The sequence below is a fragment of the Loxodonta africana genome, chromosome 10 (assembly GCF_030014295.1).
Source record: "Loxodonta africana isolate mLoxAfr1 chromosome 10, mLoxAfr1.hap2, whole genome shotgun sequence".
Classification (NCBI taxonomy): Eukaryota; Metazoa; Chordata; class Mammalia; order Proboscidea; family Elephantidae; genus Loxodonta; species Loxodonta africana.
In genome coordinates this window covers 89,973,295-89,996,864 of record NC_087351.1, presented here as the reverse complement: position 1 = coordinate 89,996,864, position 23,570 = coordinate 89,973,295, and the positions used below count along the sequence as shown (strand labels likewise).

The following is a 23,570-nucleotide window of genomic DNA, read 5'->3' as shown; positions in this document are numbered from 1 at the left end:
CTAAAGAATGTGTGGTATATATTGAAGAATAATGAGAAGAGAATGAATGTCAAAAAGGCTATTCTATAAACACCCACAGAGGAATTAGTTAATTAAATAAAGGAGCTTGCCAGTCTTGGGCTGATGTTCAAACCATCTTCCCTGGAGGCAAGGGCAGAGAGGGCACCGCCAATCCAAGACAACTAGGAAACCCGCTCGAGACTTACGCTCAGCCCCCTTTCTCTCCTCACACTCTAATTGGCTACTTCTTCTTGGACCCCGCCTCCTCCTCGTCTAGACCATTAAGCAGCCAAGCCCTATCCACAACCCGCTTTGGGCCTCCAATCAGCTGGCAGGCTCACAGTCCCTCCGGAGAATCCCCATCTACCCCGGCGAGACGCCTTATTCTGGCCGGTGATTGGCCAAGCGGCCGCATAAGGTACGCCTCCTACTCCTACAGATTGGTCGACGGCCCTCAGACACACGCTCCTCCTTGGTCCGATCCCGCCCCGTCTCTCCCTTTTTGGCCGGGCCTGCGGAGAGCCGCGGCCTTCTGGCGGGATAGGCCCCGCCCCCTGTGACGGCTAGGCCAGGAATTGGCCGCTGCTCTGCAGCCATTTCCGGTTTCGAGGAGGTGGGTGGGGTGCGGAGCAGGGTGGGACCCCTGGCTGCCGCCACTGCTGCCATCGCCTACAGAGCCTGCCTTGTGCCTGTCGCTGCTGGGACGATGCGGCCGGGGTCTGAAGGCTGCTGCTGCCGTCGCCCGATGCGGGCGAACGGCTGCGTTGCGAACGGGGAGGTGCTGAACGGATATGTGCGGAGCAGCGCAGCTGCCGCCGCCGCCGCTGGCCAGGTACCGTGGGGCTGGGCGGCGGGCGCAGCGGGCGGCGCGGCTGGGGGAGGCGGGCTGGGACCCAGCGAGCGGGCGCCGGAGCGGAGCCGGCCGAGGGGCAGCCGGGCGGCGTAGGGTTGCGGTGGCTCTCTGCGGGGCCGGGCGCCGGGGGCGGCTCGGGCGTGCTGGCCGCGGGGTCCTGGCGCTGACCGGGCCTGGCCCGAGCCGGAGGGCTCAAGGGCGGCGCAGAGGCTCCTCTCTCTCCGTGCCTGACGGTCTTGTTTTCCTCCCCGCCGGAGGCTTGGGCTCTGCTCAGAGCCACGGGTACCTTCCCTTACCTGATCCGGGTAAAGGTGTGAGCCTCTCCCAGGGAAGGCAGCGAGTGACTCCCTCGGACCCATTAGGATCCCTTCAAGGGCTCTGGGTTCTTTCTCTTGAGGCTCCCTCCTCAAACTCGAGGTAGTTGCTTCCTCTCGGTCCTGAAGGCATCCACGGAAAACCACCCTTGGAGTCTTTAAGAGGCAAAAAAAAGTTAGGAGGTGCTATGAGGAGGGATAGGAGCTCTGGTGGCGCAGTGATTACAGCGCTCGGCTGCCAACCAAAAGGTCGGCGATTGGAACCCTCCGGCCGCTCTGAGGGAGAAAGATGTGGCAGTCCGCTTCCGTAAGGATTTACAGCTTTGGGAACCCTATGGGACAGCTCTGCTCTGTCCTGTAGGGTCACTATGAGTCAGAATGGACTTGATGGCAATGGGTTTTAGTTAGGAGGAAGGAAGCCCGGGTGGTGTAATGGGTAAAAGCCTAGCTGCTAACCAAAGGTTGGCGGTTCAAACTCACCCAGTGACTCCGCGGGAGAAAGACGTGGCTATCAGTTCCCATAAACATTACACCCAAGAAAAGCCTATGGACGCAGTTCTACTCTGTAACATGGGGTCACTAGGAGTCAAAATGACTGGAAGATACCTAACAATAGCAACGCGAGGAGGAAATACATTATTTTCTTCCTCCCAGGTTCGGGGTCCGCTGCACATGCAGGACTTTGGACCATAGATCTGGCAATGTAACACTGCCCCGTGCCTCAAAAGCATTGTCTTCATACTCTGCCTGGGGGGCACCCCATCCCGGGTGCAGGAGAGGTCCCTGTTGAGTTGTGGTCCCTTTGACCCTTTGAGTGAGACTGTTACCACGCAAGGGGATTGTTTAGTGGTGACTTGAGATGAGTCTGTACTAATTAACCGAGGCTGAATCACCAACCAAGTTCAGGCAGTTCTAAAATATTTTGAAAAGTTCCAAGATCAAGACAATATATCAACCTTCCAATTCTCTGGGCTGACAGATACTCTACAGATAGATGTTTTTGAAGATGAGCTAGTTATAAAGATGCAAAAACTGAGTGTTGTGATAATTTGCAACTGACTCATAGGTCTCATTCAGATATTAAGGAAAATATAAAAAAGTAGTCCGTTCCCCTTAGCAGGAGCTGTGACAGTTAGTTGCAGTTTTTGACAGGATAGTGATCTTACTGTGGCTTTAATGTAAATATCTCGCAGCTTCCCCCGATCAGTATGTATGATGGCTAGACCTGCTATTGTTTGCTGTAAATCAGTAAATAAAGCATTTCTCCAGGTCGAATTGAGATATTGAGACTATGAGAGTTGGGGGAAAAAATACATAAAAGAACCTTTTTGTTCCCTGAGGTTATAAGGTGTAAGGCAAAATAATACAGTCAAAAGGTTTGTTTTAGTTAAAAAAAAAAAAAAAAAAAGGGCGAGGAAATGATAAGAATCAACTAATTGTAAAGTGTGGAATAATTTTTTTGTTTTCCTAGCAATGTAAGTGACTAATTAGATGAAATCGTTGTGGGATAAAATATGAACTTAATGGGTATGAGTTAGTAGATGGCAGGTGAATGAGAGGTGTACGTGTGTGTGTTAGGTGCTGTCAAGTCGCTTCCAACTAATAGCGACCCTGTGTACAACAGAACGAAACTCTGCCTGGTCCTGTGCCATCCTCATCTTAGTTGCTGTGTTTGACCCCATTGTTGCAGCCGCTGTGTCATTCCATCTTGTTGAGGGCCTTCCTCTTTTTTGCTGACCCTCTGCTTTACCAAGCATGATGTCCTTCTCCAGGGACTGGTCCCGCCTGATAACGTGTCCAAGTATGTGAGACAAAGTCTTGCCATCCTGGCTTCTAAGGAGCACCCTGGCTGTACGTCTTCCAAGACAGATTTATTTGTCCTTCTGGCAGTCTATGGTGTATGAGGTAAAAGGAAATCAAGAGAAAAGTGTTTACATTTTAGGGATGCTTTGTGTGTAAGTGTTCTTTTCAGTCCCTAGAAGTTATGTTCTGATTTAGCAGTAAATCAAGCTCCTTGCTCCCATAATCCATAACAATTTAGTTTTTGTAGGCATGATATTTCTTCAGCAGTTGTCAGCTAATAAAGTGAAGAAATATCAAATGACTAAAATGAAATTTAAGATTTTGTATGACTAATGTCTGGCTGACTTTTTCAAACATATATTAGTGAAAAATTCTATCCAAGGCACTTTGGTGGAATTTGGAAGAATGATCAAGTGGAATGCCCTAAGGAATGTTTAGGTCTGCAATATATGATCTAGAAAACTATTTTTTACAAATCTTTTTTTTTTAAATAAAGACTTTAGACTTGTAGTTCTGTACACAATATAGAGGAATATTGTCTGTGAAAATATTTTTTTTCCTCCTTTTTCTTAAGCAAAAGAGCAGACCTTGGTAACTTCACAAGAACTATAGAGTCCTTCAAAAATATTTTTAAAAGCTGTTTTATGTTTTAATTGAATATGTTAGGGCTCCAAACCTCTACCTAGTTCCCCCTCTTTCTGGGGGAAATGTTGCCAATTATGCCATAAAGAATATAGATAAGGTGTTAGGTGCACAGCTGTGTGTCATGCCTTTTCTAAGATGTAAATTTAGATTGTAACATGGTTTTAAAACCAAGACGTAAATTCATTTCCTCATATATCCCAACATTTGGCTTTTAATGAACAGGAGAGAAATTAGACTTGAAAACCCCTAAGATTCCTCTACACTCTCAATAGTCCATGGTTCTAGTCTGAAGGGGTAAATGTATATGTTAAAAAGAGCAACTCTATTAGATTTGCGTTTAGAGTTTGATTAAATAGACCCTGTGATAGAAAGGGAGCGTGAACAATCATACATAATTGTTTAACGATGACCATTCCCGTTGCCGTGGAGTCAATTCTGACTTACAGTAACCCTACAGGACAGAGTAGAACTGCCTTATAGAATGTCCAAGGAGCAGGTTGGTGGATTTGAACTGCAGACTTTGGTTAGCAGCCAGGCTCTTAACCATTGTGCCACCAGGGCTCCGTTTAACGATGACAGTATGCACAGTTTTCACAGGGAAGAGTAGCAGTTGAACAATAAACCAGTCATTTTTCCTCCCTGCCATTCACATGAGTGGAAGGAGGGTCAGCCTTTATATAAGGTACCAGTTGCCAGTAAGTCAATTTTGGCTCATAGTGACCCTATAGGACAGAGTCACTGCCCCATAGGGTTTCCAAGGAACAGCTGGTGGATTTGAACCACTGTGCCACCAGGGGTCCTTATATAAGGTATCAAAAAACAAAAGCAAAACAACTCAAACCCGTTGCTGTCGAGTCAATTCCAACTCATAGCAACGGTATAGGACAGAGTAGAACTGCCCCATAGGATTTCAAAGGAGCAGCTTGTGGATCTGAACTGCTTACTTTTTGGTTAGCAGCCAAGCTTTTACTCACTGAGACACCTGTTGCCATCAAGTTGATTTTGACACATAGCAACCCTATAGGACAGAGCAGAACTGCCCCATAGGGTTTCCAAGGAGTGGGTGGTGGATTTGAACTGACATCCTTTTGGTCAGCAGCAGAGCTTTTAACCACTGTGCCACGAGGGCTGCTTATATAAGGTAAAGGGGTAGCAATTAGTAATAGGGAAGCCTTGACGGAATTAGACCTGGAAGGAACCTTTAGGGGTTTATGTAATTCAGTCCATTTATGTCTTTTTTAGGAATTTATTAAAACCAACCTCTTTAGATGATTCTGGCCTTTTTTAAAAGACCTCTCAAGGATTTGCAGGAGAATTTCCCAACAGCATATTGCAGTATTCAGTGATCTTAACCAAGAATTTCTTTCTGTGGATTTAACATATGATTAAATACTAAATACAGAATCCTATTTTGGTTGCACTTGAAATATAATGCTTTTTTATTTTAAAAACAACTTTTTTTAGCGTTCATTTATTCTTAGAACTTTTAAGAGTTGGACACACATTTTACCTTCCCTAATTTACAGGTATGAAAGGAAAAAAACAGATCTTCCCCTGAGACAATTTTGAACCTTCTTCCCCGTGGGAGTAGTTTTTTATTTATATTATTTTGTCCCTCGGGAGTGGTTTTATGGAGACACTAGAAGGAGGAAAGCCTTTTAGCTAGCAGAATAAATAAGATTCTGTCTCAAAAAGGAGTTGGGGCACAAGTTATGTTCCTATTTGTATAAATAATAAGACAAGCAAAGTTGAAAAAAACAACGTGTTGGTCCTGATACTTACACTTAGGAGTCAATGAATAACTAATGCAGATGGTTTACTAAATAGCCACTAGCTTCTGTTTCCACTGAGGAGAAACTGTAACCAAGGATTTAATGTGATAGTAACTGAGGAAAAAGAGAAGGTAGTTATAAGGCGGAAACAGAAGGAGTAGCTGGAATGGCCAGTATACTTGTTCAGGTTTAGCAGAGCCTGGGGAGACATCCCAAAGACTTCAAGACTTTGCAGAAATAATGTTGCAACTATTTACAGTTTGTGGAATAAGATTTTTGTTTCAAATAATTTTTACTCCAAGAGGAAGAGCCTTGCAGTTCTTACTAGCTGGGTCTGAAAGATTCAGAATCATATGAGGTACTGAGGAATTCTCCTTAACGAGAGTTCTTGGGAAATGAGATCCGTATTTAGTATATAAAACGCTGTGTACTTAAGATAGTATCTTAGAATGGGGATTTTCAGGGAAGGCAGACTTGCCTGCCCTTTAGGGTTCAGGTGCCCTAGAAACTTTGTAGTACTCTAAGCAAGATAGTTAATTGGTTGAGATTCAATTAAGTTGAATTTTTGAAAGAAAGAAGTAGTGTTTATTGGTAGAATAGGAAATCGAAAGGATTGTGTAGAGGCTGTGTTTGCCTTCTGGATGGGTGTGCCTCACTTGATTAAATAAATGGTTTGCAGCCTCAGAAGTTCTGAATGGCTTCTAAGAAGGTTCCTGTAATATAATTTGCAATTTGTGACAGACCCAGTTATTTCAGAAAATGCATCTTATGTTTGTTGTCTTTAAGGTTACCTTGAAGACCCATTATGAAGCTTGAGACAGCTATTTTTCATTTGTTTTTAAGTAATTTCTTCTTCCGGTTGTAGAAATAATACGTGTTTACATAGGACCCTAAAGGAGTGGGATAACCCCTGCAGTGGAGCTTCATTTTTTCATGTGGTCTGTTTTAAATCAGTCTCCTGCTTTCTGGTAATTTCTAATATATAGTTGTACTGAGACTAGGATCTGCTCCAACTTTACTTGAATAGGACATTGCAGTTGGGGAAAGTATTCAACTATTTTTGTAATCTGAGAAGATTTAGAAAGTATTGTACTGATAAAGTGCTGCCTTGTCAAATGTGATGGCGTTGAATTACTCTGTATAAGCCTCTTGCTGCCAAATCAGTAAGCCCCTTCAGCAATTATTTTTACTATGTGCTTTGTGCCTGGTATGTAATAGGAACTCAGGAAATGTTAGTTGAAGGAAGGAACCAGAGGTAGTTGAAGTCTTGGGCCTTGAAGTAGATACAAGAGAGGACGTTAAGCAAGAAAAGAAGGTACCAAGGATGTAATACTGAGGAACCACCATAATGTTCCTGGGAGAGCACACACACACCTGCAGAAGACTGAGGCCGTGGTGTTGAGAACACACACACACACACACACACACGAAGAAGATTGAGGCAGTGGTGTCAGAAACCCAAGGGAAATGAAGGCTGTTTCATTAAGGAAGGTGTCTTAGTTATCTAATACTGCTGTAACAGAAATACCACAAGTGGGTGGCTTTAACAAACAGAAGTTTATTTTCTCACAGTTTAGGAGGCTAGAAGTCTGAATTCAGGACTCCATCTCTAGAGGAGGGCTTTCTCTTTTGGCACTGGGGAAAGGTCCTTGTCTCTTTTCAGGTTCTGTTCTCAATTCCTTGGTGATCTTCGTGTGGCATGGCATCTATTTTACCTCATCTCTCCTTGCTTCTCTGTGCCTAATCTACTCATTTAAATCTCAAAGGTGATTGGTTTAAAACACACCCTACACTGATACAGCTTCATTAATGTAACAAAGAAAACACAATTCCCAAATGGAATTATATCCACAAGTATAGGGGTTGGGATTTATAACACATATTTTTAGGGGATACAGTACAGTCCATAACAGAGCAACATCTTTCGGTTGCTAGGAAACCAAAGCTAGTAATAGGCACCACCTACTCAGTACCTACTATGTGCTAGATCTTCTCCTAGCTTCTTTACCTATCTAATCCTCACAAGAGCCTTGCTAGGTAAATATTATCCTTGTTTTACAAATAAAGAAGACTGAAGTCCAGACAATTTAAATAACTGACTCAGGGTCAGCAGTGAGTTTTGATAGAGCTTGGGTTATATTCAGATTTGATTCTACCATGCCACTGGGTTTGGCACTTCAGAAGTTACTAGTAACCTTTGAGAAAAGTTTATTAGGGATAATGAATAGATTTCATCTCTTAAGGGTTGATTATGGAGGCTTGATCTTTTGTTGGAATTTTATTGAAATGACCTAGCCTCTCCTAACTATATTCCACACATACTAGAAAGAATAGCTTGGAGCTTTGCACATGTCACCCAGGCTGTTCCACATTCTGAATGTGTATTAACAGAAATATTCTCTTTTTTTTGCCACACAGAAAGGGGGTCCACATTTTTTTCTTGGAATCAGAATCCATTCCCTAATTTTTGTTGATAAGTATCTCATATTGAATAGACTCAAAAGTGCTTACAAAGCCAGCTGTAAAACAAGTTCATATTTTGATATTTATTATTTTCTGATTAAAAACCTGAAAATGGAAACCTTTGAGAATCTGGGAACTGAAACAGTGCAGGGTGAAAAAGCTCAGCCCGTGGCATCCTGTACACACTGGGCAGTGCTGTTATGCATGGGAGTCGCCTTTCTAACTTGCCACCCATGGCTGCCTGTAGCACTTTCCTATCTCTAGATAAGCCTCATGGTATAACAGGCAGATGTGTAGTCGGTAGATTGGAGCACAAACGCAGGTCTGTCACCAATTCTGGATCTTCATCAGAGCTCTTTTTCACCTCTAACACGTTCTGAGCCTGTGATACATACCCTCCATGCTGCCTCTTCCACACGCTCAATTTTGGGTTTGTAGTACACACCACCTGAAGAGGCAACCTGGTTCACATCAATTTCTCTCCTCTGGGAGTACTCCCTGATACACAGGGGTGGGCCTATCTGTGCTAAGTGACCCTATTTCCTGGGCCATAACTGGCTGACACAGGGGTAAACACCTACACCAACGTGAACCCAACCACCTTCTCTGATGGGGATTTACTATTTGAATGGGGAGAGAGTCTGGCCTTAGGTAGAATATACTCCTTATCAATGTTTACACACCAGAACAGTTCTACATTTTTTTGTTGTAAAAGAAAGTATTTATTGACCATTTGTATATTTTCAGTAAAATTTAAGGTGGACATATGTTTCTCCTGTTTAAAGTAAGAGCCTTTTAGACTTTCTTGCCTGAAAATATAGGAGTTGGAAAAATATGGTATACACCTGCAGAAAATTAACCCAACACATTAAAATATAAAGAAAACAAATATCTTCTGAAATTCTACAACCCAGAGCCAGAGAAAACCACTGTAACATTTTGATGTACATCCTCTCAGACCAGCAGTGACATATATACATACATACATGTCGAGAGAGTGAGACAGTATGCGTGTAATTTGCTAGAAATGCAAAATTTTACATAAAAGAAATACTACACATGTTTTATGATCTTTTTTCCCACCTAATATCACTAATACAGTAAAACCTGTGGAAGCCGGAACCTGTGTAAGACTGAAACCTGTCAGAGAAGGAAAACTCAAGTATTTTCCAGTAAATAGAGATCAATTGAAAAGTTGTGACTGCACCCTGTTAAAGGTGGAAAACTTGTGAGACCTGGAAAAACAAGGCAATCCCGTTGAGTTTGGCTCTCACAGGTTTCGCTGTATATTCTTTCTTCAGCTAATGTAGATAAGCATCATTCTTTTAACGGATGTGTAGAATTCCATAGTAAGAATATGTGATGTAATTTATTTAGCCAACCGCAGTCATTGTATTGAGGCATTCCCCAACGTTTCCAATATGTAAGCACTTTGTACACCTCCTCACACTTCTGATACTTTCTCCTAAGGTTAAATTCTTAGGAATGAGATTGCTGGCTCAAAGAGTGTACCTATATACATTAGATTCTGAGCAGAGTATCATTCAGTAAGAGAAATTTAAAGAAGGATTTTAAAAGTTTGTTGATTTCTAAAGTGCCATTGACCACAAGCTTATTAAAAAGCTTAGGGAACCTAAAACATAAGTCAGAACATGATACTATCCTGGTGGCTCTATCACTGATAATAAAATCCAAAGTTTGCATAGGACTTCAATGGCCTGTTTGATCCGGCTTTCCCATACCTGCCAGTCACTGCGCTCCCACCAAGCAGGGCTTTCGCCCTCTCAGTTAGTTACCTCAGCCTGAAAAACCTTTTCCTCCTCTCCTCCCTACTCAAACGTTACCTCTTTCAGAGAGATTGTTTCTGACCATGCTGTCTAAATGCTGTCCTCTTACCGTGATTTTTTCCCTGATTATAGCACTTATAACTGCCTGATATTATATGCCTATTTGTTTTGTTATTGTCCACCTATCTTACCAGAGTGTAAACTGCTGTATTTCTAATTCTCAGATCGCACCTTCATAGTAAGGGCTCAATATTAGCGGAGTAAATGAGTGAATAAATGAGTGATAACTTTAATGTTTTATTTCATGCAAAGATTACAATCTATAGCATATAGTAAGCCAGTTGGTAAGTTTTGATAAAGCTAAGTGTTGTGTGTACTTTTCTCTCTTTTTTTGCTGGTTTATAAAAAGCTAGCTCTCCAAAATAATGCTATAAACATACACAGGAATAAGGTTGTGGTACATATACCGTTAAACCCATAGCCTCATTTTTTGTGTGTGTTTGAGGTTTAAAGGTAGTTAAAAACAAGAAGGGCTTACTGAATGTTCTTATTAGTGGTGTGGACAGCTTGTGAGGAGGACTAGGAAGAGGCTGATGAAGGTCCTGACAGTCTGGAAATGGCACACACACACTCTGGATTACTGCATCAGCTTTCCCATAGCTCTTCCAAAGGGACAGAGTAGCCAGTGGTGACTTCTGCAACATACCCAGTATGCCTTCTGCATTACCCCTTCCCACCATCTTAGTAGGAATTGAAACTTTGAGGCGCTGGTTGGTGCTACAAAGAAAGGGAGAAATCCGTAGCATTGACTTTCTGATAAGCGCCCCTCCTCTCACCTTGATTTGGAACACTTAGAAGCTAGGCTGAGAAATGGGCCTTGTGATCACCAATGAGACTGTAAGAGACCTACCTGTTGGAGACCTTTGCTGCTCGTGCTAAAGAGTAATAACTTTATTGCCTCCTGTAAAAGCTTGGTTTTTATAGAGGCAAAGGTTATTTCCAGGGCAATTAAATTGTTTGGTGTTCTGGTTTCTTAAACGCAGACTTTTTTTTTTTTTAAAGCACAGGAAACACAACGATTTGTTTCAATCAAAGTGTGGCTAATTACGTGAATAGCAGAAATACCTCCCATCAGCATGGAGAATGAGTTTAAAGTAAAATTCTAACATCAGACCATTGATGATTTATAATCAGTCAGATTAAGGTGTAGTGCCTCTGAAACAGTCACAGGAAAAGTTGATTCATGGAAAAATCTCAGGTATATGACTAAGAAATGACAATAAATGGAAAATGTAGAGACCTGGATTCTAGCCCCAACTTTGATGTGTAACTTTCTTTGTGACTGTGAACAAGTTGCTTAATCTCCTTTCCTTGGTTTTGTTATTTAGTCATGTGAAGAGGAAGAGTGAGGCAGCTTGAGAATCACTTGTAAGAGAAATGCTTATTATTATTAATCCTGCATGTTTAAATATAAATCCTTTTAGACTGGCATTTCTTAAAATAATTTCCTTATTCTCTTTATCTGAAAAATCATGCTGATATTTGCATCCTTTTCCTTTAAAAAAGACTGCAGAATTCATAAAGAATTATTTATTTGTATCGTCAAATATAGAGTACAGTTTTTGACATATATATAGAAATTAATAGTGTAGAATGAGTGAAAAAAATGGAATGATTGTAATGATTTTAGGCTCCTTGCAAGAATGGGGCTTTGGGTTTCTGTGGGGAGGCTTTGATGTCTGAAAATTATTTTTGTGGTTTTCCAAATGTTAAAAAATTAAACATGAGAGATCTCCATTGCTAGGCAAGTGAAATTAAAGGAAGGGGAGATCAAGTTATGAAAGATTTCCCAAGGCTAACAGAACCAGAACAATGAGATGTGAATACATAGACCATACACTGTGGCTTCTCTCTCTGTTTCATTCGTAGTCATACCCCCTCCTTCCTTTTCTTCCTCCTTGGAAAGCAGAGATTTTTGATTAGTTGGTGGGCATTGTGTATACAGACCTTCAGAGACCAAAATCTGTGTTGTTTTCAACTTTTCCTCTCTTAGAAAGGCGGAGTGAGGATCTGAGCATATCCATCCAATCAGAGATGGAGCGAGGTCAGGCTGGGCTGAGGAGACAGGTAGAATCTGCCCACTCTGGGATCTATTGTGTGTGTGTTGAAGGCCCCTCTTTCTAGTAGGACTGTATCTCCTAAGCACTGTGAGATTGTTGTTGATTTCAAGCTGCCTTTCTACTCCAGTCCTCCAGCACTTGACCGATGTCTTGTGCAGAAGACTGGCCATGTATTTGGGGCTCTTCTAGAATTCAGTGTGTCATGCCAACTTACACAGCTGTCTTAAGCTCCCCTAGATTTTCTTTTTCTTGGTAGAATTCTGCCCGTGGTAAGCGCAGCCATCAGCCCAAGCTCAAATTGCCAATACCTCAAGGAAGGAAAATGGCTGGCAATTTCAGCTTACCTGGGTAGGGAGAGGGCTCTTCCCTCTCTGGAATTTTAGTTCATCTAGCCCTCTTTGCTATGTCCTGAAGACAGCTCTTCAATATCTTTAAAACTATTTGTGTGTATGATCTATATAGTTTTATCTAATTGTTACCATGAAAACGATGGCTTGACTGTTACCTACCATGTCTAACCTGAAAGCAGAAATCTCAATTTTTTTTTAATGTTTTTGCTACAAACATGAGATAAAACCAAAGTTGTTCGGACAAGATATAAATATCTGGATGTAAATGGTCAGTCCTGGTGGAAACCCTAGTGGCCTAGTGGTTAAGTGCTACAGCTGCTAACCAAAAGGTCAGCAGTTTGAATCCACCATGCACTCCTTGGAAACCCAGTGGGGCAGTTCTACTCTGTCCTATAGAGTTGCTATGAGTCAAGATTGACTCAATGGCAGTGGGTTTGGTTTTTGTTTTTTTTCGGACCCAAGTGTATTAGTTTCTTAGGGGTGCTATAACAAAGTACCATAAAGCAGGTAGCTTAAAATGACGGAAATTTATTATCTCAAAGTTCTGGAGGCTAGAAATCCAAATTCAGGAAATTCAGAGTGTCTGCAGGGCCATACTCTCTCCTACGGCTCTTATTTCTCTTACTCTTAGCTTTCTTTCCTTCTTTTTTGTTTGAGTTAATTTTGTTGCTGTTGTTGAAAATAGCCTTTTTTTTTTTTTTTTTTTAGCGAAAATATACACAATTATAAACCATTTCAACAATTTCTGCATGTACATCTCAGTGACATTGATTACATCCTTCAAGTTGTACAAACATTTTGCCATCCTTCTCCAAGTTGTTTCACCACCATTTAAACTCACTGGCCCCTAAGATACTCGTCTAACCTGTTGCTGTTATCAGTTTGCTTTTGCTGTTAGTTGCTGTTGTCAAGTTTGTCTCATATAGATGATTCTTTAAAAGAGCACAATGCTGATGGCAGACATACTTATTAAGACAAACGATCTTTTGGTTCAAACGAGTCTTCAGGGGATAGTTTTGGTTTAAGGTTTGAAGTTTAAAGATTATCTTAGGGCAGTAGTTTTGGGGGTCACTCTTGTCTTTCTTGTCTCCAAGTTTCAGGAAGCCCCAGGCATCCCGTGGCATATAGGTGCATCTTCTGTATCTGTGTCTTTTCTGTTTTTTAGGACACTACCCACCCTACCTCCAGTATGATCTTCAAAGATGTTAACCTCCTATAACATCTTCAAAGACTGTATTTCCAAATGAGGTCATGTTCACAGGTGGGGGAGGGGAGTTTGGACTTTAACATACCTTTTGGGGGAGGCACAGTTTAATCCATGACACCAACCAGGTTTCTTCCCTCTTGTTCCTCTGCAGTCTTTTAGGATGTTGTCCTCATTGGCATCTGCATCTTCAACCAGATCCACATTCCAGGCCACTGGAAGAGGGAAAGAGAAGTGGAGGGAAAGCAGTTCTTATTTGAAGGGATTTAATCCAGCAGTGGTACACATCACTTTTCACAGTTTATTGGGCAGAACTTTATCGCATGACACCGCTAGCGGCAAAGGAGACCAGAAAATACAGACTGTAGCTAGTGTAGCAGTGTGGCAACGTTCCCAGCTAACCTGAGAGATTCCATTGCTGAAAGGAAGATGGGGAGAACGTATAGTGGGGGCCGCTTAGCAGTTCTACCATAGTAGAGTGTGAGGAGAATCTCTAATTAGAATTTTTTTTCTAAATAATTGGTTTCCCTAAAACTTCGTGTTAAATTATCTGTTGCTTTCCCTTTGGTTTGTTATTTTTCTTATTAAAGAGTTAGTCTTGTTTAGTGGTTATGAGCTTGTTCTGTGTAGCTAGACAAACTTAGATAAATCCTATATAATTTTTTTGGGGGGGAGTGTTCTGTTGTCCTTTTTTTAAATACAGATTCTGATGTTGTGTGTGTGTTTGTACATGTGTATTAATGAGCATTTAGGAAGAGGTTAGTTATGATAGACAGTTCAAATCTGAGGTCCTTCAGTACAGGGACACACGAAAGTACTACTTATGATTTTGAACGATTTATCCCTCATCTGGGTTATCCCTCATCCTGGATAAGATGTTGTGGTTAGTTGTTGTGGAGTCGACTCCGACTCATAGCTACCTTATGTATAACAGAACGAAATGTTGCCTGCACCATATTCATGATCATTGGTATGTTTGAGCCTGTTGTTGTGTCCCTTGTGTTAATCCATTCCATTGATGGTTTCCCTCTTTTTGCTGACCCTCTACTTTACCAAACATAGTGTCCTTTTCTAGGGATTGGTCTTTCCTGTTGATGGGTCCAAAGTAAGCATAATGAAGTGTCGCCATCCTTGCTTCTAAGGAGCATTCGGTTTTATGTCTTCTAAGACTTGTTTGTTCCTTCTTCTGGCAGTTCATGATATATTGAATATTCTTTACCAGCACCACAATATAAACACATCATTTCTCTTCTGTCTTCTTTTTTCATTGTCCAGCTTTCATATGCATATGAGACGATTGAAAAGACCATGGTTTCGGTCAGGTGCACCTTAGTCATCAAAATAAGGTAGTAAACAGTATTTCAAATGCAAAAATTGATAATGTTGGAAGCAATTAAAAAAACACTTCTCGAAGCCCTAAAATTTTTAGGTTATGCTAACATGGGAAATAACCCAAGAAAAGTGTAAAAAAGATGTCCAAGAAACTTTAATACAGAATCTGTATTTGTTAATTTTTTTTTCAGTTGAGAGTAGCAGAAACTGACTCCCGCTAAACTAAACAAAAAAGGTGATTTATTGAAAGAATAATAGGTATGCATAAATAGATAAATAAAAAGGAGACGATTAAGAATAATTAAGTCTGGAAAGGCAAGAACTAGCATAGCTTTTGGGACCTGTACAGCAGGAGGTCTCCAGACTTTCTGCCCACTGAAATTTTAAATCCTTATGAGAGAAGGCTATTGGATTCATGTTGGTGTAGGTATCTGCCCCTGTGTTAGTCAGTTACGGCCCAGGAAATAGGTTCACCTAGCACCGATATGACCACTGGGGCCCATCCCTGCATGTCAGGGAGTATTCCCAGAGGAGGGAAATTGATGTGAACCAGGTTGCCTCTTCAGGTGGTATGCACTACAAACCCAGAATTGAGAGTGTGGAAGAGGCAGCATGGAGGGTATGTATCACAGGCTCAGAACGTGTTAGAAGTGGAAGAGAGCTCTGATGAAGATCGGGGATTGGTGGCAGAGCTGCACTTGTGCACACATCTCCTGACTATCCCATCTCTATACCATGATGCTTCTCTAGAGATGGAAAAGTGCTACAGGGAGCCATGGGTGGCAAGTTAGAAGGGCGACTCCCATGCGTAACACCACTGCCCTGTGTGTATGGGATGCCACAGGCTGAGCTGTTTCACCCTGCACTGTTTCAGTTCCCGGATTCTCAGAGGTTTCCATTTTGGGGCTTTGGTAAAAAAATAACCACTGCCATCAAGTCAATTCCGACTCATAGCAACCCTATAGGACAGAGTAGAACTGCCCTATAGAGTTTCCAAGGAGCGCCTGGTGGATTCGAGCTGCTGCCCTCTTGGTTAGCAGCTGTAGCACTTAACCACTATGCGCCAGGGTTTTAGATAAAAAATAGTGATGTCAAAATGTAAACTTGTTTCACAGCTAGCTTTGTAAGCACTTTTCAGCCCATTTGATGTGAGATAGACAAAAATTTGGGAATGGATCCTGATTCCAAGAAAAAATGTAGAGTCTCTAATTTTCAAACTCTGTTGGCTGGAAAAAAAAAGCACTTCTGGAGCCAGACATTGAGAGCACTGAGCCGCCTGTGTGGCATGTGCAGAGCGGGACACTGTTCTCTCTAGTATGCGCGGTATGTGGTAGGGAGAGGCCAGGCCATTTCAGTGAATTCCAGGCCATTTCAGTAAATTCCAGGAAGAGACCATTTCAGCAGAACTGATTTCGAGGAGCAACAGAATGTATTGGAAATGGTTCGGGTTCCTTTTATGGAAGAGGCCTGATGACAGTCCTCTGAAAGCTGAAGAATAATGGGTGATTCGTACTGGTGTGAAGGTTTTTCATGATGTGGGCAGGTTCTGTCATCCTGCCGTAATGTTCTGCTGGAATGTGCTTATTGGCTTAAAGAAATCACGCTTCTGTGATTTTGTATTCATATCAGAGAATTTATACTTGTTTTCCAATAATTACTTCCTCAATTATTGCATCGCTACACAGTTACTTTATGTCCTTTCGTGAGATTCTTAAAACCTCTGCTCACAATCGTTCCTTCTGAGTCAGTTTACAGTGTACTCAAACTTTTTTTTTCTTCCCTGAAACTGAAGAGAGAGAACAGAACACATGATCCAGGATTTTCTTTAGCTGCAAAGGACATCATTAGGACAATTGGCGAAATAAAATTGGTAGACTAGATAGTAGTATTGTATCAGTTTCCTAATTCTGGTAATTATTCTGTAATTATGTAAGAGAACTTATTTCTAACCAGTACACAGGGAAATATTAAAGGTACATCAGGGCAGCAGCTGACTCACAAATGGTTCAGGAAAAAAATTCTTCACACACACACACATACACACACATTTTTTTTTCTTGAACCAATTGAGAGTACATATATGCGTTATGTCCCTTTACCTCTCTTATAACACGAGGTTTTAAGAGTCAGATGTGGCCATGAGGCTTATTATGAAATATACAGCAGTCTCCTACTCTCTTCCCATTTTTCTCTTTCCCCAGAAGCAACTGCTTTCGATTTAGCAGATTCTTTTGGTGTTAACCTCTGTGTTGCTAAATAATGTATCACTGCTTCTTGCCTTTCAGTATTGTTATTGCTAGGTACCCTCTGGTCAGTTCTGACTCATAGGAACCCTATGTGCAATAGAACGAAACACGGCCCAGTCCTATGCCATCCTCACAGTCATTGCTATGTTTGAGCCCATTGTTGTAGCCATTGGGTCAGTCCATCTCGTTGAGGGTCTTCCTCTTTTTCCTGAGCCTTTTCCTTATTCATTGTCCAGCTTTCACATGTGTATGGGACAACTGAAAATTATTTATTGACTTATTGCTATTGGAAGATTTTCACTCCTTCTAGGGAAAGATTGTTTTTGGAAAGACTGTGCCAAGAAGTTTGGTGTGACTGTAACAAAGAGTTCAGGAGACGGGAAGAAGGAAACAGTGGCAAGATGAGGGGCTGGAGAGTTACTTTTGTGCCATGATGTTGGAGACTAAGTTGTGGCTCTTTTGAAGAGATGAGACTTTATCCTGTATGCACAGCGGAGCTTTTTGAGCAGGGGAGTGTCCTGATCATATTTGTTTGGGGAGGATAATTGTAGTGTGGGAAGAACCGTGGAGGCAGGGAGACCAAATAGGAAGGAGGATGTTACAGTGATCCACCTAAGGAAGAGGCTTTGAGATCTTTTTTAATTGAGGAATAACATACGTATAGTCAAATGCATAAAGTATGCTAGTCTTAAATGTACAACTCCATGATTTTTTACATATGTGTGTACTGTGTAACCAATACCTGCCTCAAAGTATAGAACATTTCCAGCCTCTGTAAAATTCCCTGGTTCCCAGAAGAAGGTCTTGAACTAAGGTACAAAAATTCCTTACTGGTTCTAGGTAGAAGCCAGAATATAAGGAGGAGCTAAAAATGACTCCAAACTTGGGAGACTGGGTAAACTGGATGGTGATGCCGGCAACTAAGACAGGCAATACAGGAGGAAAATCAGGTTTTAATTGAGGGAAAGGTTAGGATGGTGAGATAAGGTCTTCGTTTTGGGATATGAGTTTGCAGTGCCCATGGGGTATTTACAGGGAGATATACAGGCCCCAGAAAAAATTATAAAGTTGGAGTTCTGGAAAGAAAATTGGAATTGAAATGTAAATTTGGGAGTACTTGCCCACATGTAAAGTCTCTTTGAGAGCTAACCAGTAGATGAGAATTTTTTATAGGGCTGTAGATAGTGAGATGACCTGAGGTTGTAATGATAGGCATATGTTGCTATTATTAACTCTGTTTTAGTCCGTACAGTGAATAAAATCAGTGAGAAAATTCTGTTTAAACCTTTAAGAAATAAAATAGTAAATGAGGATTCAGTAATATATGCTCTTTGAAAAAAAAGAAATAGGTTCAGAGGGTTATAAAGCAGTATAAAGAAGTGTGCCTCTTTCCCTGTCCCACTCACTACCCCAATTTCTTATGACTCCTTCCAGATGCTTTCCATGCTTATATAAGCGTCTGTGGTATGTGTACCTTGATGGCACCTGACGACAACAGCATCATTATGTGTGTGGGTTATCTTTTGATTATGTTGTTGGTCAGTGCTGTTGAGTTGGTTCCAACTCATAGCAACTCTGTACAACAGAAGGAAGCACTGTCGGGGCCTGCGCCATCTTCACAATTGTTGCTGTATTTGAGCTCATTGTTGCAGCCAGTGTGTCAGTCCATCTCATTGAGGGTTTTCCTCTTTTTTTGATGACCCTCTGCTTTACCAAACACGTTACCCTTCCCCAGGGACTGATCCCTCCTGATATCATGTCCAAAGTATATGAGACGAAGTCTCACCATCCTTGCCTCTAAGGAGCACTCTGGCTGTACTTCTTTCAAGACAGATTTGTTCGTCCTTCTGGCAGTCCATGATACATATTCAGTATTCTTCGCTAACACTGTAGTTCAGAAGCATCAGTCTTCTTCAGTCTTCCTTATTCATTGTCCAGCTTTCACGTGCATATGAGGTGATTGAAAATACCATGGCTTGGGTCAGGTGCACCTTAGTCTTCAAAGTGACATCTTTGCTTTTGATTTGTTTTTTATTGTGCTTTAGGTAAAGGTTTACAGAGCAGATTAGTTTCTTGTTAAATAATTAATACGTATATTGCTTTGTGACATTGGTTGCCAACCCTGCTATGTGTCAGCAGTCTCCCCTTCTTGACCTTGGGTTTGTCCAGCTTTCCTGTCCATTCTTGCCTTCTTGTCCTTGCCCCTGGGCTGGTGTACCCATTTAGTCTCATATACATGGTTGAGCTGTGTGTATTTGTGTTATGGGCCTGTCTGATCTTTGGCTGATGGGCGATGCTTTTGATTTCTTGACTGTTGATTCTATGGGCGTCGATTGCGGGTCCAAAAATGAAATCCTTTACAGCTTCACTATTTCTTTGCTTAACATGATGTTACTTATAGGTCCAGTTGTGAGGATTTTTGTTTTCTTTATTTTGAAGTGTAATCCATACTGAAGGCTGTAGTCTTTGATCTTCATCAGTAAGTGCTTCAAGTCCTTTTAACTTTCAGCAAACAAGGTTGTATTATCTGCATATTGCAGGTTGTTAATGAGTAATCCGCTAATCCCGATGCCGCGTTCTTCCTCCTATAGTCCAGTTTCTTGGATTATTTGTTCAGCATACAGGTTGAATAAGTATGGTGAAAGGATACAATGCCGACACACACCTTCCTGATTTTAAACCATGCAGTATCCCCTTGTTCTGTTTGAATGACTGCCTCTTGGTCTATGTACAGGTTCCACATGAGCACATTTAAGTGTTCTGAAATTCCCATTCTTCACATTGTTATCCATAATTTGTTATGATCCACACAGCTGAATACCTTTGTGTATATTTGATTATATTTTCCCATTATTGCTTTGATTAGGAATTTGGTTAAGCAAAATGGCTTATTAGTTTGATTTTTCCCCCCTTCCTTCTGCCTTGTAATGTGTTTTTGTGGACTTGACTGAGAAAACTTTTCACATTTTCTTGATCAGTAATACTGGTCAAGCGAACGTACCTTGGTATTGATTAGAGTTGTTAAATCTTAATCTTCCCATGATTATTAATACTGAAACAGTGTCATATTCTTGTCTGCTTAATATGAACAGATTGTTGTTGTTGTTAGTTGCTATTCAATGGATTCTGACTCTTGGTGACCTCATGTGTGCAGAATAGAACTGCCCCATTGAGTTTTTAAGGCTGTGACCTTTTGGAAGCAGATTGCCAAGCCTGTTTTCCACATGCCTCTAGGTGGGCTTGAACTGCCAGCCTTTTGACACCACCCAGGTAGCCTGTGAACAGTCTGTTTTGTTTGTTTTTTACCTGGAAAGAGTAATATGCTATTTTTTTCTTGATTGCTTTGTTGACATTGTAACTCTGAAGTTTGAATGGCTGAAAGACTTCTTATGAGCCCTCCTGCATGGTAAATCCAGAATTTGAGATACACAGTGTGTGGCCCATGTGGACCTGATCTCACTGACTACCCACTGGAGACTTAAAAGGTGTCACATCTGAGTTTTAGAAATGCCTTGATATTAATTCCGTGTTACTTCTGTAACTTACCCTTTCTATGCCAGGCTACTTATTGTTAAAGAGCATAATGTGTATTTCCCACATTCAGTAAATATTTGTTGAGCTCCTATGAGGTGCCACTTTCTGTAATAGTAGTAATAAAAGGAAACATTATTGAATACTTACTGTTTGTTAGCGCTTACTAAATACTATCCTGGGTGCTAGGTATGCAATAATGAACTAAATATATAATGTTCATGAAACAGTATATATTAGAAGATGGTAATAACATTACCATCTTCTAATATATACTGTTTGAATCCTGTCAAAGAAAATTTAACATTAGTACTTGAAGGTCAAGTAATTTTAGTCTCTCCAAGTTATAAGACTTTTCCCACCTATGAGAGATTTGGAGTCCTGGTGGCACAGTGGTTAAGAGCTTGGCTGCTAATGAAAAGGTCAGCAGTTCATATTCACCAGCCACTCCTTGGAAACCCTATGGGACAGTTCTGCTCTGTCCTGTAGGGTGGATATGAGTTGGAATTGACTTGATGGCAAACTGACATTCAAACCTTTGTGAGAGGTTTGAATGTCAGTTTGCCATTCTACCCCTGCATGATCAGAGTAGAGCCTTGGTGGCACAGTGTTTAAGCACTCTGCTCTTAACCAAAAGGCTGGTGGTTCGAACCCACACAGTGCCACCACAGGAGAAAGACCTGATGGCAGTCTTTTCCCGTAAAGATTACAGCTTAAAAAACCCCAGAGGGCAGTTCTGCTCTGTCACATGGGGTCGCTATGAGTCAGAATTGGATGGCACCTAACAGACATGATCAGAGTCACCCCTGTTTTGATTGATTCCAAAAGTCACTTCATACTTGAACCTCGATCCCTTAAAATGCATTTAATTCTAAATGAGGCTTTAATAGACACAATATTTAAAAGAAAGCTAATGGTTTAACTTCTTTCTTTCTAGATAGCACACCAACCGTATGCATTTACTTGGTCATGCTGGTTTGGGTGTGCCTGAAATCAAGGAGGATATCTTTTATACCCATCCAACCACAGCATTCCTGACATGTAAACTGCTGCACATTAGTTAAAGACTGGGGGCAGGAGGGCTCTGTAAATTACCCAGCTTTTTACTAGTATGTTCATTTGACAGTAAATAGTTTAAGCAATTTCAGAATTAAGGAAGGATTGGTACCGGTATTACACATAGCAAAATTTTTTCAGATATAGTTTTTTAAAGAGACGATCAGAATTTTTTCCCCCTTGTGTATTAAAATGCTTTTCATTTTGCCTTGCCCAGATTAATAGCTTCATTACAAATTGTTAGTTTTCAAACCACTTTATACCTTCTAATACTGGGTCATTTCTAGCCATTCTGTTCTAAACACATTACAACCTTACTCCTGCATAAAATTTTAAGTATTAAATATTGACACAATCTTCCACCCCGTTGGGGACGAGACTAATGAAGCCTGAAACCAGTTTTACAAATAGTTCTCAAAAGTTCTTACTCAGGCCATGATACTGAATCGATACCAGCAGATTCTATGTATCATGCCTACCTGAAGGCCTTTCCTTCCTTGTCAAATATGACTGTTTCTTTCAAAACTGGTCTGACTTGAAGCATTCAATTAGCTTTCCCAAACTTATATTACCAAGATACATTATTCCAAAATATATTTAGCCTTTGTATATGTCAATTAATTTGTATCTAGTTATTAAAATTTGTTTTATTTTGTTTATACCATATCGCTGATCAGGTTGCCTTAGAGGGCAAGAAAGAATCTTTTATTCCTTTGGGACTTTTCTTAATGCTAGTATAATGTTTACTTGTAAATATGCTTCTAGGAAATTTTGATTGACCAGCCTCATTACCTTCAGTTGTTTCCAGAGTTGCTAAGATTAGAGTTAATACGCAAACCTCCTCAAACCTCTTCTTTAGTCGATTTCTTCTGCAAAACGTTTTCCTTAAAATTGACCAAAAAGTAAAAAGCTCTAAGATACAAGCTCAAAAGTAGTCTGCTTTGTGTATCTTAAAATTCAGATATTCCAAAGGATAAAATCAGGGGTAATTACACAATGTTTGGAAATGGATACTTAAGTCAATATGGAGGGGGAAAGAATGCCATTTACTGATCTCGGCAGTTAGGATCACTCCGTTTTTCCCTTGTTTTGGATTTTACTTTCTTTTTCTCTCTCCCTTCTTACTACAATACTGGCCCACTCTTACATAAACGTTTTACTTTTGTGCAGAATTTATTTGTGTTATCACCGACAGCAAAGGCTAGCATGGACAGGATGTTTCCACAGGGGTGTAGTGCGATAATTGTTTGGAGTACCGTGGATGGGTGGCTTTAAGAATGCGTGGCAGTAAAACATTAACAGATACTTTATTTTATAGTCTTAACACTGAATTTACTTTTGATCACTTCCTGGTTAAGCTAACATACTATTTCTCAGGATAGACTTTTTGTTTGTTGACTTGTATGTATTTTTTTTTTTTAATCAGACAAAGGAAATTATGCATTGTCCAACCAGGACATTTTAGGAATGATTTCATAAAGGCAGATAATGAAACAAATTAGTGTTAGACGTTCTTTGGCTCATTTCCCTTTTTTTTCTCTTCATTTTAAGTACATATAACTTATAAATTATTTCTTTTGAAAACAGTTATGTCCTGCTTAGACCTTTTGTGTTTCATTTGACTATTACTGACTAAATAATGAAGGTATAGCCTGCAAATCCCTGAAGACTTAGATTTTAAGTAGAAGTGTTTTTCTTACTGTGGTTGAAGTACATGTTTTAAACTTCTCTTCTAGATCCATCACATTACAGAAAATGGAGGACTGTATAAAAGACCATTTAACGAAGCTTTTGAAGAAACACCAATGCTGGTTGCCGTGCTTACTTATGTGGGGTATGGTGTACTTACCCTCTTTGGATATCTTCGAGATTTCTTGAGGCATTGGAGAATTGAAAAGTGTCACCATGCAACAGAAAGAGAAGAACAAAAGGTAATTGTTAGAGAGTCTTTGAGCCTGTAAATGGAAGCCTTTTATAGAAATTTTAGTATTTTCACTCATTTTTTTTCTTTAGAAATTTGGGTACGTGTTAAATTTTAAAAATTTTCCGGATGCAGTTAAATGAAAACTTTCCACAAAGAAAACTGAAAACAAG

At 40.7% G+C, this 23,570-nt stretch overlaps 1 protein-coding gene across 2 annotated transcripts in view; it reads left to right on the top strand.

Annotated features, from left to right (window-relative positions):
* Nucleotides 1-638: 638 nt before the first annotated feature.
* The window catches only part of SPTLC2 (serine palmitoyltransferase long chain base subunit 2), a 128,216-nt gene continuing 105,284 nt past the window's right edge, over nucleotides 639-23,570 (top strand). The window contains exons 1-2 of one of the 2 annotated variants that reach the window (XR_010323191.1): nucleotides 639-832; nucleotides 23,213-23,407. Coding sequence is in view for 1 of the 2 variants with exons in the window: in XM_003408797.4 (XP_003408845.2) it covers nucleotides 707-832; nucleotides 23,213-23,407 (321 nt within the window). In the remaining variant the exon portion in view is untranslated. The remainder of the gene's footprint in view (nucleotides 833-23,212; nucleotides 23,408-23,570) is intronic. The other variant, XM_003408797.4, reaches the window with a different exon arrangement.